Below are 20,963 nucleotides of genomic sequence, written 5' to 3' on the forward strand. Positions count from 1 at the left end.
TAGACTTATGCATTCAATTAAACATTATTATTCGATTAAACAGACATTGCTACCTTCTTTAAATTCAAATTTACGCGTGATGCATGTCGGGTAATTACTTCCAATCTTATTCTCTACTTTTCCATTGCCTGCTGATAAAGTAGATTCTCGTTTTACCAATCGTCAGTTAAGCAGATTTCTCGTTACAAACTGATAGTAAAGTTTGCTACAAATACGCTACAAACAAAATACAGCAGACATCCTTAATCGTAAATTATACATTTTTTTTTTTTCCAAAAGAAGAAATTTCTTCAAAAATTCGAAGAAGTTTTCTCGGTCTAAAATAAGACTTTGTTTATCAAAATCGGCCAAGAATCATACTTGGACTCGCTGTTGGCGTAAAAAACATTATAAAATTTCGAATAATTAAAAGTCTTAAAATATAAAATTAATAAGCTGTGTAATTTAAAAACAAATTATCATATAATATATATTTTATTATACTTACAGGACATTTTTATAAGAACGAGATACTTTACATGCTCGTAATTTTAAATTATTTTCAACACTGTTCTTTACATTAACATCTGAATTAATATTATTAGGATTCATTACAACAGTCATAGATGCATTGTTATCAGTTAAATGTATATGCTTTCTACGTCGAGCAAAAATAATGACTTTAGAATTTTCGGACTCTGATCCTTCTTTTTTATTATTTCTAGAAGCTTTAACCTTGACATGCTCATTTTCATTATTATCTTCTTCATTTTCTTGAAGGTCTTTCGTCATAGCTGCAACTTCCTGATGAGCATTTACTAATGGCTCCTGTTGATCATTTAATACAGGAACTTGATTATCATGATTATTACTTGATATATTATACTTATCTTTTGATGCATCATTTTCTTTTTCGTGTTTCTCAATAAAAAAAACATTATCTTTAACTATATCTACATTGGAAGTATTACAAATGCTTTCTTCTTCTATTTCATCATTATATTCACAAATATTATTCTCTTGTCTAGTTGATTCAACAGAAATTTCTTTAATGGTTCTTGATATATCTTCAGGAAAATTTTGCATACTATCACAAGTGCTATCAGCTTCTTTAGCAGCCTTCTCTAATCGTACAATTTGTTTATCGCACTTAGATTTTTTTTCATTGTTAATACCATTTTTATTAATATCATTGTCTATACATATTGAAAGTGGTACAATATTGTTTGTAGATGTTACCATACAATCCTGTTTGTTTTCAATCAAAGGGATATATGGTTTTTCTGAAGTAACATTTACAGTTGTTACAGCAACAATGGTATCTTTATCTTTCTCAATCTGATCAATTTTCTTTTCTTTATATTCTATATTTTTACTATTCGTTTTCATTAAACATATGCGTGTATTCATTTCGCTAGGGGACTTCAATTCATTTTTAAATTGATCAAGAGTATCTTTATGAGTTTCTACATTAGAGATATCTTCTATTTCTTTCCTTTCACTATTTAGATTAAATTTAACGGGAGATACAATTTCGCCATCTTCCAAAATTTCTTCGATAGTATTTGCTTTAATTGATTTATCTAAAATATCATTTTTTGTTTTTGACACAGATACAACTTTCGATTCGTTTATTTCACTTTTTTTTTTCAAAAAAATATTATTACGTTCAGAGTTCTTATCATGCCTTGTAGATTTTAAATATCTCCTATCATAAGTTTTATGATTTGTTCTTTCTCTACTTTTACTTCTTTCATGTGATACAGATCTAGAGACATGTGAAACTGAATATTTGCTCCCTTTACTTACTGATAAATTATAATCTGAACTACCATATTTTTCATGAGATCTATTTCTATCTTTATTGCGTAAATCATAGGATCTTCTATCGGAAGTTATTGAACTATTTTCTTCTCTATCTTGAGAATTTCGTCTTCTGTCAAATCGGTCTCTGTAATTCCTATATCGATCATCGTGATATTTATGTTTTCTGTCATAGTATTTTGGAAGAGGTGATCTATTCCGTGTATGACTATATTTATTCTTTTCATGATATACATTACTTTCTTTGGAATAATTGTTGTAATCACTGTTGAATTTTTTATAATATTCTTTTTCTTTTCTTCTGTATGAAGTATTATTTGATCTTGTACCTTTATCATATTTGTTATCGTTCCAAGCATTCTTTTCAATATAAGAATTACTATTTTCTTCGCACTTTAATTTGTCCGTTTTTGTACTTGATATAATTCCATGATCATATTCATTAAATACATCTTCTTCCGGAAGACTATATTTATTTGTGGAAGAATTTCTTTCCGTATCTAATTTTCGTCGTTTGCTACAAGATGTATCAACATTATCCAGCCTTTTTCCAGATACTTTAGTATTTAAAGTTAGCCTTTGTTGATTCGTCATAGAAACAGCATTGTCTTCTGCAGTATTAGTATTATCAGTAAAATCACATACACTAGAAGAATTGTTCTTCAGACTCGTATCATCCACATGTGAATTCAATATACTACAGTAAGAATGATTTTCTTTATCATCGATATTAAGTTTTGTATTTTTATCATGTTCATCTTCTAATAATAGATTTGTCTTTTCCTCTTCTCCCAATAACTTCCGTTTCTTTTCTGCTTCTTCTTCCATTATCCTCTTACGCAAACGTTCGGTAAAAACAGTAGTACTGCCCACGTAAGGTACTGGTAACTTTTTAGATCGATGCCTTGTATTACTAAATCGATTGCTATAACTTTCACAATCTGACACAATTTGATCTTCATCAGGTTGATAACAATTAACAGTACTAGAGTTCTGAAAATTTCTATCATAAGAATTGTTAGCAACTGAATTGTATTTATCGTTATTTGAATCTGAATTTGGTAATTTAGATATCGAAGTTCTTTCACTCTCAACATATTGTTGTACACGACTATATTCATATACATTTTGTACAGGCAACTGCTGTATTGATTTGTCGTTATTATCCTTGACATTTTTATTGAAGTTGCCACGTCTAAACGACATATTGTCTACCCTAAAAAGCATTGTATTAAAGTTGATCAAAATATGAATTAAAATATATTTATTAAAAATACGTACTGCTTCCTAAGTTCGTCTATCATTTTGTCTTTTCGCGTTATTTCGGCCTTGGCTGTTTTAAGTAAAGAAGATAAGTTAACCTCTAAAGTTTCATTAATTTTTTGAAGATTTTCTAATTTTGACTTAAGCTCGCTAACTTCCTTCCTTAATTCCTCGCATTCTTTCGAAAGAGCTTCATTATTTTTAGAAGGCTAATATAACATATAAGAAACATTTAAATATTCATACATATAGAAAATATATTATCGTATTAAAAAATTCCTTACTGTCTCATCATCTTTTATATCATAACTAGGCAAGTCTTCATAAATGTCGAAATCATTATCCATTTTCTTCTATATTTGATATTTTATTATACAAATTCAATATTCAATATCATTTAAATCGTACGAATACAATAATCATAACGAAACATATTTCCCACCAAAAAGAGAAATTAAAAGAATCGAGATGGGATAACAGCTGATTCAATTATATCGATCTCGTTCATAAAATTGCCGCTAAGCGGCGCATCGTCGATATGTTTCTCGCAATCACTTAAATATCGTACGATTACTATATATAAGAGTTTTGAAATGTTCTTTAAAGCGTCTAGGGCAGGGTCCGTTTGTCAGCCTTACTGATGAGTCCTACAAACGGGCCCGGGACGAAACGGTGTTTCTCTTTACAACTACGTGCTATCTTCTTGGCAACTTTCTTTCGAGGTTTTTTAATGGGAGTCAAAAAATTTCTCTCCCCTTACTTCGACCTTTTCATCCCGTCTCTTTCGTTGAGATGTAATCGCCGACGTCAAACAAAAAAAACAATTACAAGAGAGAAAAAAAATGGAGTCTAAGCTTTCCACGTGTTTAGAACTTTCTCCGACCCCCGCTTGGTCTGATAAAATCGGGTCTTAATATATCGGGTCCTCCATACTCTTCTTTAAACCGCTTAGTCCCTGGTTTCGATCTCAAGCGCCACATGTGGTCGGACTTTAAAGTCTATGTGCGTGCAAGCAAAAATACCGCTCCCCCCTCTCTTCGGTGCAACTTCATCTCAACTTTCATCTCAAAAGATCCTGACACCCTCTCCACATCACAATGGCGTGTCTAAGGCAGGGTCCCGCTCGTTTAAGCCCTACTGATGAGTCCTTTGAGCGGGTCCTGGGACGAAACCGTATTTTTTTTTGAGCGTAGTTATGTTCTATTACATCTTTTTCTTTTCTTTTTTTTTCATATATACTCAAACTTAAAATAAACGTAAAAATATTTTCTGACACGATTTTATAATAATATATATATACAATTTGAAAACGTAAGACGAGAACGAACAATCGTAAATAATGTTATGTATTATCTCGAGAATGATCAATCATTTGTTTTCATTGTATAAAAGATAGTTTATTTATTTATTCTTTTTTTTTCATTCTTTTTATCGTTATAATAATAATCGATATCAATAAAGTTTTCAGCAATAACAATGTATATATATATATAAAAAGAGAGAGAGAGAGAGAGAGAGAAAAAGGAAAGAAAAAATAAAATTATAGGTACATCGCTATGAAAATATAATTAATATTTTTATAATCTAACAGCGTTTGTAACAACGTCATATATATAATAAAAAAATTCGTGGCTTATAAAGTATGTATAGAAATATACTAAATGATAATATGAACTTACGTAAGATAATATGTCAAAGATATTTCGATTGTTTGACATTAGGTTTCGTTTTAATAAGCGATACGTTCGGAACGGTTAAACTATCGCTACGTTCTTGAAAACTTATCCCAGAAGAATTGGTAACGACCGAATTAGATTTATCGCTATTGGAATTAGAATTTTGTAATTTGGGTGTCGAAGTTCTACCCTTAAATAGAACTGCCTGTTCCGTACTTTTACTAGCTTCTTTAATAGATATAGAAGAGACATCGCTAAAATCTAATAGATCACCGATCTTAGGATCTACGTGTTTTTTATTTGGAGAAATTATTCTTCTAGCAGTGTTTAACGGTGTTATGTCCGAATTAGACGACGAACTTAAAGCACTTGCTTCTCGTGTTTTCTTCAATGTCGTTATAGCCCAACTAAGACCTAATTGTTTAAGTGCTGTTTCCATTTCTTCAGACGAGGCATATTTAAGTAAACTCGACGATGGTGTACTTGTAATTTCCGAAATTCCAGATAACTCGCAGAAACTATTCGAACTGGTAGAAGACACTTTACCCTTTTCGTTATCATTCCTATCAAATTTTGTATGTATTGCTTTTGTTTCTTGATCGGACGTATTGCACTGTAATTGTTTGTTAACTTTCTCTTTTACAGAATCTTCAAATGCAACTGGATTATTTTTCATTCGATATTCCAAATGCTTCTCATCTTTCGTTCTTCGCGAAAGATTACATTCTGTACCCACTTCTTGTAATTTTGAAGCGAACGTCTCTCCAGATGACTTTCTCGTAGAAGTTGAAGAAACTGATAACGTTTTACTACTTATATGACCTTGAATAGGTAAACTTGCTACGTGAACAGATGGTTTAACGATCACTGAGGATTTCGTTGTTTGTACTTCCACTGATTTTTTAACTGCTGATTTTTCTATATGTGATTCGTCCATTGCGCACGATTTAGCTGTTGAACTTTTTATATTCATATGACTTTTATTCGCTGTATCTGGAGTATCGAATTCTATTATCGTTGACAATTCATGACCCATAGATTCGATTTCTGTTCTAAAATTGAATGACGTGTAACGTTTAAAAAAAAAGAAAAGAAAAAAGAAGAGAAAAAATCTAGAAAAATGAATATATGTATATTACAATTATTTTCATACCTATAGTATCCACTGTGTAAGGTAACTGGTGGTTTATTTCTTCCATTCACGCGATGTCCGTTTGTTAAAAAAGATGGTAATACTTTAGGTATACCAACGAGTAAAGGTTCAAAAGTTATATCCTTTTCAGACTGTAAAATATATAAATCCTTATATAATTTTATTTTCACATAATGATACGATGTATAAAAAATTATTATTTACCTTTACATTGGTATCAGTAGTTTCTACAGGAACATTATTTCCTTCGCTTTTGGAAGGACTGCTTGGTTTAGAACTATCAGATTTTGGAGGTAGAGATGTATCTTTATCTTTATAATTAGCAATTTTTTTAAATGCAGGTATATCAGTCGATTTAGTTTTACTTTGTTCTAAAATCTCTTTTGAGAGCTCTTCGATCGTATTATTTTCTTGAGTTGGAATTTTAGCCGGAGGCCAAGAATTACGTTCAGGCATAACCGTTGTCATTGTTGCTAATGATTTATGAGGCATTTTAAATCTATTCAGTTTTATATTTACTTTCTCTTCTTTTATTATTCGTGGTTTAGATTTAATTTTAGACGATACAGGCTTATCAATTATATGTTCAACAGTTGTACTTACTGGATGCTCGAATTTATTTTTGATTGGAATGTCTGTATCTTTAAGTAGATCTTTATTAACGTTTTCAGTTTGCATAATAGCATTCTGTGATTCATGAAGTGTTTTTGCAAGTTGTTGATGTATCGCTTCTATATTTTCTACCAATCTTTGAACATTTTTCATACTACTTTGCACTTCCGGATGTATTTTCATAAAATTAATATCTTCGCGGGGACTTATTACAGACAGTTCCATACCTAGAAAAGAAAAAAGAAAAGAAAAAAGAATTATATATAGTTAACATATTTGATAAAATAGTCTTGTTATTTATATCACGTTGAGTTAACAATATAACATACCTCTCTGTTCACTTCGAACTTTTTCAATAAGATCGGTCAAAGAAGCTATTCTCTCGGTACACGTATTTTGAAGATCTTCATATTTCTTGAGAATTTCTGGACAATTCTTTAGCGCAAAATCTTGAATATCTTCAAGTTGAACGTGTAATAATTTGCATTGAGGATTTTGACAAGAGCATGATTTAGATAAAACTGGTGAATATTGCGAATGTACGCTTTGCCCAGACGACACGTCTTTCTGTTTTTCATAAATAGGTGAATGTCTATCTTTTTTGTTAAGAGATTTTATACTATCGTCAACTCCTTCACCGTATCTAAGCACTTTACCAACTTTTTCAGGATGAGGTATATTGGACGGTATCATCATAGTGCGAGGAGAAGGAGTTTCTGGTGTTGATACTGGACTGATATCTCGTTTTGCTCTCTCTACGGCACTAAGTGATGATGAATCTAATATTTCTAATATCGGTGTTGTATTACTTGTAATAAAAATTCGTCTCTTAGGTTCCAAAGGTGGTGGACTAGCAAATGATGTAGAAGTGTCTGAAGTTTCCTTAATTCTGATCTTTTTCTTAGACTTGATCATAGGAATTTCATACGGTGCACGTATAGACGAATCTTGTGTATTTAATGACGAATACATTACAGAACTTTCTGTGCTACTATCTATAGTTGGTCTTATATCGTCAGGAGGATCCACGTTGACGTCCAAACCATCTTTTTTAAAATGAATATTAATTTTGCGCGGACTACTACGACAGGAGCTCGGTAAAGATTTAGAAAATCTTTTTACAGGAGAAGAAATTTTACTTGGTGGCGCAGAATGTGATTTAGGTATACCTCCCTTTATCGGCTTTCGTTTAGATACTTTCAATGTACTTTTCTTTTTCTTTGGAGTAACTTTTACCTCTTTATTATCAATATCAATGATAACACCAGTAATCATAGAATTATTTGAACCGCTGCTACTGTCTTCTATTTCAGGAGTAATGACTGTTATTATCGGTTCAATCGGATAATGTTTAACAGGAACTTCTTCGACGGCGTTTAACGCATTAGTCACATCATTGCTAATCGCTTTTAATTCTACTTGAACACCTTTATCCTCGGCTATACCAGCATCTTGTAACGTCGACGTTTGTACAGCCATTTCGCATTTTTTTGACACGCTCGTTTTTTTAGGTTTCTTAGAAATCTTATCATCCTCACCATTGGACATGTTTATTAATGTTACTTCGGAAGATAGACACGTCTGTCGATGCATTTTTTTCTCTGGTTCTTCACATTTATCAGGTTCAGTCAAAGATGTTATACTTGCATGATAAATGTTATCTGGCAAGCTTGTACCAAATTCCTTTAATAATAACATTTTTTGTCTCTCAACCTTTTTTAACATATTTAGTATCAACTCGTCGCGTGAAATCATTCGTTCTTTATCTTTACTTTTTGGTGACTTAGTCACAGGTACATGGTTATCAACGAAATGTGGTTCCTTCCAAGTACCTTCTGCCCTTTCCTTATGATCTTCAAATTGTTTAACTGGTTCAAGGGTAATTACTCTCTCCATAAGATTTGGACAATGGCTTGCACAACAACTTTTATCAGTCATGGCTTCAAATTTTCGATTTAATTTTTTTTTCTGTTCCCTTTGTAATTCCTTCCTACGAGATTTTCGTAACTGTACGTCATTCATCTATCAAACAAGTCAAAATTTATTTTATAATAAAGGTTTATATATATTATATATATATATGTACATGCATGAGATTTTTTTCATTGTATAATACTTACTGGATCATATTGAACATCACTAGCTTTTAATTTTCTTTCTTCGGACGAAAGATGGTCTAAATTTTTCATAAGCGTTTGGTAATCAGATCTTACTTTTTCACGTAAAATTGCATCGTCGCCTCGTTTCTGAGAAGCAAATTTATGTGTTTCAGTCACATGAGACTCGATACTTTCAGTACGTTCTACCTCTCGAGCCGCATCTACTGCATTTGGCTATAAAATATATGAATATTGATATACAAAAATATTATCTAATATTCATATAAATGATGAAATGTTAAATTTCACTATAATGTACGAACCTCATTTCTTATATCCAACCTTTCAACCACATCAAGAGGTCTATTATAATTATTTCTTTGACGTGTATTATGATCATATAATTGCACTTTATTATCTCTGAAGGATGTATGATGTTTTGGAGTTTTAATACAAGTTGATTGTTCGCATACATCAGAAAAATATGAAGAATCATCGCTAAGCGAAGGACTCTCATTGCTCATCAAATCCGATGAATCTTGTACATAATCTCCAGGGTTATACCTTAAATATAAAAAAAATTTGCAAATAATACATTTGAAAAAAATATTCATTATATATTAAAATATACCTTGCTAATTTTTGTGCTTTTGCAGAAACACTTGAAATTGGTATTGTCTGACGTGGACTTTTGTCATCCTGAGTTATATAATTTGTATGTACAATATTATCAGTATTTTCTGATCTTTTGTTAGACTTAGTTGTAGTAACACATTTTTGTGATACTTCATTTTGCATACGGATTTTTCCTTTAGGTGAAAGTTGCAACGGCGAATAGCTTTCTTGAGATTCTTCATTAACCTAAAAAAAAATATACATACGCGTACTTATAGCAACTATGTATACATGAAGCAAATGTAGTACCTTTTCAATATCCCTTGTTTTTTTGGAAGGTGATTTATTAGAAGCAAGTCTTTTCAGTTTTTTCTTTTTTGCAGATTTATTTAGACTTTCATTTATTTTATCCTGTTGTAAAGATGTTCTGTTCTCTTGATTTAAATTTCTACTAGATTCATCCTGACACGTAGATTTCCGTGAAAGTTCAGCGACCAAGGATGATCTTTTGTTTTCCAATTCCCTAACCTGCTGCAATCTTTGTCGATGCATAGTATGTTGATCATCCTTTTACACAGGTTTTATTTAATTTTTATAATGGCCTTTACGATATAAGTTATCAAGAAATTTTAATACTCTGTGTCAAAGTATAAAATTATAAGAAAATATATTATTTACCTTTTCCACTCTTTTCAATTGTTCTAAAGCTTCTTTGCCTCTTTTCAAAGCAATTTCTCTATTTCTTTCAGTTTCATCTTCTATATTCGCAAGTGCTTCGGATTCTAAGATAGCAGCTAAATGTGCCTGACCAATATTTTCCATATCTTCTTGATACCTTTGTTGAATTTCCATAATTTTTCTCTCGTGAAGACGTTTGAGTTCGGATTTTTCATCTTTTTCTAATTTTTCTAACTCTTGTTGTGCAATATTTTTGGCTCTTTCCAAAAGTCTATTAGATATTTCTTTAGATTGCTGTCTAACCTATACGAATATATTTACACATTATGTATATATATATATATATATATATATATATATATATATATATGTATGTATATACATGCGTAAAACATATCAAAAATATTTTTTACAAAATAATATTCGTTAGAAATATAAATAATCCTTTAAGATGATTTATCTACAACACACCTGTTCTAGACGCAATCTTCGTCGACGGTCACGTTCATTTTTCTTAATTTGATCTAAATCCGACAAAACCACTCTTCCACGGCGTATATTTATAGGATTTCCACTGACGGTGACGTTTATCGACATTTTTTTTTTTATCATAAACAATCGAGTTTAATCATTAGACTGTTCTTAACATCGATAAATAGATATCTGACACACCGTGTGACATACATGAGACAGCGTTACTTTGGTCCCTACTCGTGTTCAACTCAAATTTAAAATGATAAAAAACAAGTATAAACGATCGTTCGCGCCTTTCGCCAATGAACGTATTCTGCTGAATGGACCAATCGTGTGCCAGTTGAAACGCAACACGATTGGACGAGCATACGCGTATACTTCCATTTTTTAAAAGTAGAACCTAGTTTGATGCAACGTTGCAACTATTCTTAACATCTGATTGGTTGTACCTGTGCATTTTTTTTCAAAGAGAGTTTTGCTTTCTAACGATACATTTTTAATGAAATCTCTAATCGTTTTATTCGCTAGTCTTTGATATTGATTAACCGCATTGATATTTACTATTAATATCATAAAATAACGCTATGAATATATTATTTAACGAAAGATATTACTCGAACGAGATATTTTTGTTTGCTTGAAAATTCGAAAGATGATACTTTTGAGCTCTGATACAAGATGGCAGAACTATGTTACGTCATTATCTCGATCTCGCTAAGAAGATTAGGTAACATCGAGTACATTACCAAAATGCACAAAATAACATACATATACCGTACCTTCGATCACGAATGACGACAGTACACATGAAACTATACTGATATCATCATCTACCTCGCTGCATACCATTTTCAGATTAACTTGTGCTGTGCAGTTCAAAAAAACAAATTCACAACGGCGTGCAGCAATCAAAGTTCGAATGAGAGTACGTAATATATATTTAAGAGAGAGAAAAAAAAACAAAAAAAAAAGCAAATAAAAAATCCCATCATACCATTGAATCATTTTACGAGATATACGTATATGTATGTGTATGGTCCACGTATTCGTCATGTCCGCGAATAGGCATTTCACACAACATTCATGTTAGTATAAGATTATTACTATACCATATATTCCTATGGAATTCTCTTTCAAGGTCGTATTCTTGCTACAATTAAATTATTAAGAGTTTTTAATTACTATTATAGAACTGACATCGCATATGCAAGAATGATAAATTTGTTAATCAAAAAAAAAAAAAAAAAAAGAAAAACTCGAAGAAACATGAAATACGTCAAGCTTTCGTATTACAACGATAATAACAATATAGTACGATATGCAAACACTCAAGTACATTTTCCAGCAAATACACACATACAAGATACTTGTCACGTCACGTAGACGTATATACGTTGCACCTATCAAAGTTCTAGGTCATGATGCAAGAGACAAGATCACACACAAAATTCAATACGAGGCCTACATTAGTCGTATTATTCCTAGCTGCGTTATTGTATCATTCTTATTATTTCGGAAGAAATGGTAAATTTATTTTCCTTCTTTCTCTTTTTTCTTTACTATACATATTAATTACATTATCATCGTCATCGTCATCGTCATCGTCATCGTCGTCATCGTATATACATAAGTTGTCACAATCTTGAATGAAAATCGTTTTGTCTATACGTAAAATCTATAGGTCAATATATCGATAGTTAAATTGTTATGTCATTATGTTTCAATTGTACGATACTTAAACAAGCTATATATATATATATATATATATATATATATATATATATATATATATATATGTATATAGTTCATTCAAGGCGATGCGTTTCTTTGATATGAATATTACAATATTTTATAAATAGCAATTTTTTTTTTGTTTTTCTTTTTAACTTCAGTTGATCTATCATTTCATTCAACTTTTAGAGTGCAACAACAAGATTATCTTTTAATATACGAGCGCATTATTATTATATCGCGTTTTTAAAGTTCAAATAATGTTCGAACGAAATCATCATGATTTTAAATGGATAATCATTTTGTTTTTATAAAATCAATGTCGAAAGCTAAACTCTTACGTCATTATCTATAAACGTAGTCGCTAATGTTTCAATTATGCGTTAATTAAACAAATTATATATATCTATATATAGTTTATTCAAGGCGATACCTTTCCATGATATGAATATTGCAACATTTTGTAAATAGTAATTTTTTCTTATCTTTCTTTCTTTATTTCTTTCTTTCTTTTTTTTTTTTTTTTTTTTTTTTTTCAACTTCAATTCATTTAAGTTATTCTAAAGTTTAATGATAATATTGTCTTTTAATATACGTGTGCATAATTATTATCACTTTTTGAAAGCTCAAATGATGTTTTGTTTTTGTGAAAAAGACATCAAACGTTGTATGTTACATCAGTATTTATAAATATCAGTTTCTAATGTTTCGATTATAGTATATTTATATAAGATTCATCCAAGGCTTTAAGTTTCCATGGTAACAATATCGCAACGTGCATAGTCTTTTTTTTTGTTCTTTCTTGTTTTTTTTTTTTTTTTTTAACTTTTTTTCTGTTATTTAACTTCAATTCTTTTTCAATGATATAAGTTCAATGATACGAATATTTTTATATATATATATATATAAGCACATATTATCGCTTTAAGAGTTTAGATAAAAATATATTAATCGCACTGAACAAACTGAATAAGGTCGCATGATGATGGGGTGAAGAGAGAGGAGGTGTAAAAATTCAGTTTAATAAAGCGATTTCCAATAGAATTACTTAGTAAGCTTCCGACTATTATACGGTTAAGATCAATTTTTAACGACTTGATCCTTGACCGTATGTACAACTACTTTTACCTTCATATCACATCTTGAATTTTCTTTATTCCTTTGTCGTGTCACACGAAATGTATTCCATAAAAATAACGACATATTTATTTTTGTTATTAAGTTCATTTGTATTCTCAGGTAAATCCAACGAATTTCGTTTGGAACTCGTACAAGTAGTAAGTATATCAATTTGATGTAATTTATTTGCATTTATTCGATAAGGGAAGATTAAAAAAAGGTTAAAATGAAATTTGAGGATATATATATATATACATACATACATGTGTGTGTGTGTGTGTGTGTGTGTGTAAATTTTTCTTTTTATTTATTTAGTTTTGCTCTTAATGATTTTTTTCGTAACATTATACGTATCGATATTTCGCTAATATTTTATCTAAAAAAAAAAAAAGAAAAAGAAAGATTAATTACTTAAAAATATAATATATATTTCGATGAGTAATCACATAAATTAAAATAATCTAAATTTTGATAAATTTTATCAAATAGTCGATGAATTTTTTTTTTATATTATATTCGTAATCGTCGTGTATTAAATTTTTAACAAAAAATTGTATTTTATAATCATAGTTATTTAGACATGGAGAACGAACACCGCTTGCTAAAGAAATGTATCCTAATGATCCTCATCATGAATCTAGTTACGAACCATGGGGTATTGCTCAATTGACAAGTGTAAGTATTAACAAATCGTTTGTTATTTAATAATCATGATAAGTAATATTGAGATTAGATAAGCAATACTTATATTGGAGTCTGACATAAATAATTGTTTCTTAGAAAGAGATATTTTTCGTATAAGTACGATAAATAATACTTAATAGTTATTACGAAAGATATATTATCGTTCATATACTTTTTTCTGTTGATTACTATTAAATATTTTTAATATCAGTTTTATTTCCTTATATGTGAAAAATATGAAAAATTTGAAGTTTTTATTAAAAATGAAATCTCACTATAATTATACTTATGTTTTTCTCTCCTATTACGAAATAATAATTTCAAAAGATATTCTATTCAAAAAATATTCTAATTATATATAATAAAATAAGATATGTAAATATATATTTATTTATTATACGAAAAAGAATTTTTTTTTTTTTTTAATATCGTAAAAATCATAAATTTTCCTTATCTCTATACATTTCTCTATATGTGTTTTTATACTTTTTCTAGGCAGGAAAAAGGCGTGAATTTTTAATAGGGAAAATGTTGAGGGAACGTTACAACGACTTCTTGGGTGATTTATATCATCCTCAAGACGTATATGCTCGTAGCACGGATATCGATCGCACTAAAATGTCTCTGCAGTTGGTTTTAGCAGGTCTTTATCCACCAGCAAAAGAACAGAATTGGAACCCAAATTTACCATGGTTAGCTATTCCCACACATTATGCTCCAGAAAGAGTGGATAATTTGTTGAGACCTCAAGCTTGTTCAACGTTTGTACTTTAAAAATCATTGATACGATATAAAAGTATAAGAAAAGAATTTAATATATTACGTTTCGTTATAGATACGAAGATGCTTTGGAAGAAGTAAGACAAACGCAAGAAGTACGTGAAAAAACTGCAGTTTATGCGGACGTATTAAAACATCTTACAGAAAAAACTGGTATGGAAGTTAAAAGTCTATCGGAGGTTTACGAAATTTTTAATTTATTGACATCACAGGTAATATATAATTACGTCTATAGTTCAATCATATATTTAATTTCAAAATTCATTATTGTATTATCTTATTTTAGAAAAATATGAATTTAACGTTACCAGAATGGTGCACCGAAGAATTGTATCAAAAGATGGAGGACATGGTATATCTCGAATATGAGATTCGTTTCTATACAGCAAAATTGAGACGTCTAACCGGTGGCATGTTAATCAGGAGATTTATTGAAAATATGAATATAAATGGAGAACAAAATAATCCTCGGAAAATTTATCTTTACAGTGGTCATGAGATTAATATTGCAGCTTTTACAAGAGCACACGATATTCATGTACCCAAATTACCTACTTATGGTTCGGCAATTATAATGGAAAAATTGCGTAATACAGAAGGAAAACTTTTTATTAAGGTAGTAAAGTTTTTCGTTTCTTTCTTTAGATTAACTATTGTAAAAAAAATCGATTATTGTAAAAAAATAATTTATTTATTCATATCTCTTTTTTCTTTTCTTTTTATATTTTATTGATAGATGCTTCTGTGGACTGGTGTTTCTGAGGAATTAATTCCACTCAAACTTAATAATTGTGATGAAATTTGTTCAATAGATACATATTTAGAAAATATAAAAGATATTATTCCTTCTGATGATGAAACAAATTGCTATTGGAATACAATAACAAAAGAAGAATTGAAAAATCTATATAACGAGAAAATATATTTTAATTAATTTATATGATTTTACATATACTATTTTTATAAATTTTCTTTTTCTTTTAAATTAAAATTATTCCATTACATTGCAAAATTATCGATTAGGCAAGGAAAATCTACTACCGATGGTTATTTATAAATCATTGATAATTTGTTGTAATAACTTCTTCTTTTTCTCTCTAATTCCATCCAATATTTTTTCGTAATTGTATTAAAATCACGTCGAGATTAATATTATGTAATTTCAAAAAGTATATTACTAAGTCACGTGATTTCAAGTTTGAAGATGATTGGATAAGCAATCAGAGCTTGTGGTGAAATGAGATCCAATCATCGTCAAGATAGATATATTTTACTTAGGCTAAATTAATCAATATTATCATTTGTTATTCTAAGCAGTAGTACACATATTACTTAACCTCTACAAATAATATTAATAAAATCGAACAAAATTATATATAGAATAAGATAGAAAAGAATTTATAGAATAAATAACGCACATTTCTGTTTATTAAAGAATATCATCATATTTGCGATATTTTTTCCGTTGTGTAAGAATATTCTTTCTACGATAGTAAACTGTATGTTACTAATTTATTACGAAACAGTCTAATCAACTTTCTTCTGCCTGAATGTATGTTCAATACACATTTACCAACGCATGTAATCTATATTAGTTAAATTATTAAGCGAAAGTATTATAAACAATTATTTTATCATAACCTCAAAATGTTGATCAATTTATTTTTAGATTATGAAATATATTATCAATGGACAACGATGGATAAGAGTCTTTATTTAGAGTATACATGATGTATTTTCCCAAAAATTTGAAGACCTTTTTACTTTTACTTCTATGGAGGTTAATTTCTGTTTTTGTTGTACAAACTGCTCATGTGCCAGATGAATATTGGCAATCTTTGGAAGTCGCCCATCGTCTTGCCTTTGGTTATGGATATCTCACGTGGGAATGGACTGCGAAAATCCGTAGTTATGTCTATCCATTTTTGATAAGTTTTTTATACAGGCTATTAGCTATTTTTTCTTTAGATTCAGTTATAACCTTAATAATAGTACCAAGACTATTCCAAGCTATAATCAGTGCTTATGCCGATTACAAATTTTACAGATGGACTAAAAACAAATGGATGTTGTATAGTTTATGTATTAATTGGTATTGGTATTATTGTGCAACACGTACACTCATTAACTCATTAGAAACTTCTTTTACTATTATAGCTTTATCTATGTTTCCATGGCGCAACAGTAATATAAAAAGCATTAAATTTCTATGGATAGTTGGTTTTCTTTGTATGATAAGACCAACTGCTGCTATTGTGTGGATACCTTTATGTATATATCATTTTTGTACTAGTTTACAAAACAAAGTATTATTAATTTGTCAATATGGTACAATTGGTACTATATATTTACTAGGTTCTGTGATATTAGATAGTTATTGTTATAAAAGTTTTACAATATCTTCGTTAGAATTTTTCCGTTTAAATGTACTACAAGGAATAGGTGATACATATGGAAGAAAACATACATTATGGTATATACTTTCTGCTTTACCAGTCCTTCTTGGGCTTCATTGCGTTACATTCTTAGCAACGCTACCACAGATAATTAAACGTCCTAAACAATTTCATAGAGAGGCACTTATGTTAACGGTCATTGGATGGACAATCGGCATTTATTCATTATTGTCTCACAAAGAATTTCGTTTTCTATTACCACTCCTGCCAATGTTTATATATATAAGTACAAGTTGTACCATTCATGTTAAAGTTATTTCTAGAGAATTATTGAGAAAGATCTTTTTATCTCTCTTAGTAATAACCAATGTAATTCCAGGATTTTATTTTTGTTTAATCCATCAACGTGGAACATTAGATATAATGAATACCTTACAAACTGATTTGGTTAATGAAAATTCTACGTCCATAAATATATTATTTTTAACGCCTTGTCATGCAACACCTTTATACAGTCATCTGCATATCAATGTAACCACCAGATTTTTAACTTGTGAACCTAATTTTAAAAATTCTGAAGATTATGTAGATGAAGCGGATCAATTCTTTGAAAATCCAATGCTTTGGATAAGAAATAACTATTTACAAAATAAAACCATAATACCTAGTCATGTAATAGTATTTGATAAGATTCCATCAAAGATAAAAGACTTTCTGGAGAATTATAGGTTATTAATCAAAGTTTTTCACACACATTTTCCACCATCAAATTATGGAAAATATATAATGTTATACAAACGTATAGATTAAATCAGATTTATTTAATCAATAAATTAAAATTACTATTACCTGACCTATTACATTTAACTATGTGTTTTTCAAAACAATTGTTTACATAACTAAATACGTAAAATCTATAAGACGATACTTTCAAAATTATAAAATATAATCTCACTTTAGGAATGATATAATACTTTATTTTTATGCGATATAGAATAAAGTTTTCACTTTTTTCTAGTGTTGTAACTTACAATTTAACTACAGAGTAAGTCCGATAATAGTAACGAATATAACTTTCGAATAAGTATTATGAGTGAATGTAATAGAAATTTCGTTTTATTTTTATCACAGCACGATGTATATTATATATACGTTATTTATTATAACAAGAATAAATAGTTCAATATATTATAACATTAATAGTTGATATAAGTAACGCATTATAATATAGTACAAAAATTAATTATACTTGTCAATTGCGGTGAGATAAGAAAAATATCGAGAAGGCTGATTTCCATATGTTAAATTTTTAAATTGGATATAGCTTTTTTTTTTTATAATTGTCGATATCAACGCTAGGTGTTACAAAGTAATAAAATGTGTCAACAGGATATCGACGATCGATCGATTATAATAAAAAGTAAATAATTATACGGAATTTTTGTTTCTGGAAAATTGTTAACAACAAGCAAATCATAAATTTTACAGTCTGTGCTTTTCCATGACCGAAATGATGCGCGTGCGAATGCGGACGAGCAAAATACGTGAGTACCGTTAACTGAGAGAGAGAGAGAGAGAGAGAGAGAGAGAGAGAGAGAGAGAGAGAGAGAGAGAAAGAAAGAAAGAGAGAGAGAGAAAGAAAACTTCGAATCTGAGAGACCTGTCGTAGGAACGATAATGTTTCTAACGGTATTCACGGTAGCACTGAATAAGCCGAAACTTACTTGATTCAGGATAAGATCAATTTATTGAAATTTTTCGTCGAATTTTCGTAAAAGTTTAAAGGTTAGATTTTTCGATGGTAAAGATTGTACATATATATATATATATGTAAATAAGTAAGAACTTTTAACGTACGATTTCCATTAAGCATTTTAATTTTATTTATTTATTTTTTTTTATTATTTTTTTTTTTCATTGGTAAGGTTAGCTTTTTCGAAAAATTGACAAAGATTCGATTAATAATTTATTGAAAATTAATTTTGATCTCAACACGGTATATACGTGCATACATACATCTATACGTGTGCACGCATGTACACACACCCACACCCACACATACACACACATGTACGACTTTAAAATATAATCGTTAAGACGCGTGTGTATCATAGAACAGAGAACGCATACCGCCATGTTTTACGTTCGTTTCTCGAACGGCATTTTCTCATCATAACTGGATCGAAGGTAACCCGTTATTACTTTTTTCTTTTTTCTTTCTTTTTTCTTTCTCTTCTTTTTTTCTTTTTTTTCTCTCCTTTCTGGATAAATTCCATACAGAGTTTCGATAAGCTTCGCAGTAAGGAGTAAGAAAAAAAAAAAAAAAAGAAGTCGATTCCAATCTATACGTAATATATTAAAAGAAGATTCGTACCTTCGATTTATTCTCTTTCGAATCTCTTAACCGAAGGGGAAAATAAATAGAATTCGCTATATAATTACGCATTCTATATAATGTATATATAATGTTATCGTTTTCTCATTTCTTCTTTTCTCTTCTCTTCTCTTTTCTTAGGATTTACAATATGGCGGATTTTACTAGAAAATATTCGAAGGATAATAGTCATATAATTTCGTCGCGTTAGAGAGGGAGGTTAAGAAACGAGGAAGTAAGGAGGGAGGAGCGGCTCGATTAGAAAATGAAAGAGAGGGAAATGGATTTTACGAAGAGGAAGAAGAAGAAGAAGAAGAAAGAGGAGAAGAATAAGAAGAAGAAGAAGAAGGAGAAGGAGAAGAAAAAGAAGAATAAGAAAAAACAGTAAAGGTAGGACACGATCATTAACTATCGCGGATGGAGCGGATGAGACGAAGCAAAGTAAGGTAAGGTATCTCTCGCGGTCGTATGCTCGTAATCGAAGGTACAGTAAGGTGGTGCAAGCGGGATGGAAGAAAATATAAAGAGGGGACTGACTACATGGAGTCAACGTTCCGAACGGGTCACCGACCACACACTCCCTTTCTCTCTCTCTCTCTCTTTCTCTTTCTCTCTTTATTTCACCGTCCTTCTCGTTCTCTCTACGTTCACCGTTCTCTTCTCTCTCCTTCTTTTCTCTCTCTCTCTCTCTCTCTCTCTTTCTCCTTCTCTTCTTCCTATCACGCTCGCTTCCTCAGGAATACTACTCATCGTACATACCATTCTTCGTAAAACTTCGTTTCGACTCTATTCCTACTTCGCAAAGCTCTCAATCGAGCACGTCCTTTCGTTTATCTCACTTCTTCTAATTACGATCTGATGTTTCTCAATCTCTTACATATGTACACACGTATATATGTATCTATGCGCGGTGGAAAACTCGTATATACACCCACTCATAAAATTACTACGATTGTAAGGTAGGACGTATTAGCGAGGGTGTTAACGATTTTTGATATTCTATTTTATCTCTCTATCTCTCTTTCTTTCTGTCCATTCTTCTTTCTTCTCTTTGTCAGTTTGAATATATATCCAATTATTATAAAGCGTTTAAGTTTTATTATACTTTAATTAATCCTCTACGTTGATAATCGATAATTCTCCATCGTTTTCTTCGCATAGATTCTGAAATTGATTCGATTAAAAGGAAAAAATAATAAAAGAATAGACAGAGAGAAGAATAGATAGATAAATAGATAGATAGAGAGAAAGAGAGAGAGTATAAACTTTATAATGATTCGAAAGCGCTATACAGAAGGCAGAACACGAAAGATACATAAATATATCCGTGAAGAGAAAGTTTCGGTGCAATGCTGGTGAATCCGTTCTCCTTATATACTTCCATGGCATATCCGAAGCGGATTCACTAAGGAGTATAGTTTCGTAGTTCTGAGAGAAGGCGCATCCTTTAGATGATGAGTCTAGTCGTTCCACTTTGCCGTTATATTCGCACGCTTGTAATCAAGT

At 30.1% G+C, this 20,963-nt stretch overlaps 4 protein-coding genes across 7 annotated transcripts; 2 read left to right on the plus strand and 2 right to left on the minus strand.

Moving 5' to 3' along the window:
- Positions 1 to 57: 57 nt before the first annotated feature.
- On the minus strand, positions 58 to 4,217 carry LOC127068465 (uncharacterized protein MAL13P1.304-like). The gene is made up of 4 exons (XM_051004725.1): positions 3,351 to 4,217; positions 3,085 to 3,275; positions 488 to 3,019; positions 58 to 369 (listed from the first exon to the last, which is right to left on the minus strand). Exons 1-4 carry the CDS (start codon positions 3,411 to 3,413, stop codon positions 318 to 320), a joined length of 2,838 nt encoding a protein of 945 aa, XP_050860682.1. The 5' UTR covers positions 3,414 to 4,217; the 3' UTR covers positions 58 to 317.
- A 300-nt stretch (positions 4,218 to 4,517) lies between these two features.
- On the minus strand, positions 4,518 to 10,675 carry LOC127061493 (uncharacterized). 2 transcript variants are annotated; one of them, XM_050988436.1, is made up of 10 exons: positions 10,371 to 10,675; positions 9,900 to 10,202; positions 9,531 to 9,788; positions 9,238 to 9,467; positions 8,930 to 9,170; positions 8,628 to 8,840; positions 6,837 to 8,529; positions 6,100 to 6,734; positions 5,896 to 6,026; positions 4,518 to 5,794 (listed from the first exon to the last, which is right to left on the minus strand). In XM_050988436.1, exons 1-10 carry the CDS (start codon positions 10,509 to 10,511, stop codon positions 4,759 to 4,761), a joined length of 4,881 nt encoding a protein of 1,626 aa, XP_050844393.1. In that variant the 5' UTR covers positions 10,512 to 10,675; the 3' UTR covers positions 4,518 to 4,758. The 2 variants fall into 2 exon arrangements, with proteins under 2 accessions (XP_050844393.1, XP_050844404.1); XM_050988447.1 differs by lacking the exon at positions 10,371 to 10,675 and having other exon boundaries at positions 4,519 to 5,794; positions 9,531 to 9,823; positions 9,900 to 10,041.
- A 478-nt stretch (positions 10,676 to 11,153) lies between these two features.
- LOC127061654 (venom acid phosphatase Acph-1-like) lies at positions 11,154 to 16,386 on the plus strand. 3 transcript variants are annotated; one of them, XM_050988831.1, is made up of 8 exons: positions 11,326 to 11,458; positions 11,564 to 11,897; positions 13,344 to 13,381; positions 13,794 to 13,898; positions 14,403 to 14,668; positions 14,743 to 14,899; positions 14,974 to 15,303; positions 15,424 to 16,386. In XM_050988831.1, exons 2-8 carry the CDS (start codon positions 11,792 to 11,794, stop codon positions 15,619 to 15,621), a joined length of 1,200 nt encoding a protein of 399 aa, XP_050844788.1. In that variant the 5' UTR covers positions 11,326 to 11,458; positions 11,564 to 11,791; the 3' UTR covers positions 15,622 to 16,386. The 3 variants fall into 3 exon arrangements, with proteins under 3 accessions (XP_050844797.1, XP_050844788.1, XP_050844806.1); XM_050988840.1 differs by lacking the exons at positions 11,326 to 11,458; positions 11,564 to 11,897 and adding an exon at positions 11,154 to 11,298; XM_050988849.1 differs by lacking the exons at positions 11,326 to 11,458; positions 11,564 to 11,897 and adding an exon at positions 13,109 to 13,212.
- Positions 16,379 to 17,931, plus strand: LOC127061598 (GPI mannosyltransferase 3). The gene has a single exon (XM_050988695.1). It carries the CDS (start codon positions 16,415 to 16,417, stop codon positions 17,891 to 17,893), a length of 1,479 nt encoding a protein of 492 aa, XP_050844652.1. The 5' UTR covers positions 16,379 to 16,414; the 3' UTR covers positions 17,894 to 17,931.
- Positions 17,932 to 20,963: the final 3,032 nt, after the last annotated feature.

The sequence above is a fragment of the Vespula vulgaris genome, chromosome 1, assembly GCF_905475345.1.
Source record: "Vespula vulgaris chromosome 1, iyVesVulg1.1, whole genome shotgun sequence".
Taxonomy (NCBI): domain Eukaryota; kingdom Metazoa; phylum Arthropoda; class Insecta; order Hymenoptera; family Vespidae; genus Vespula; species Vespula vulgaris.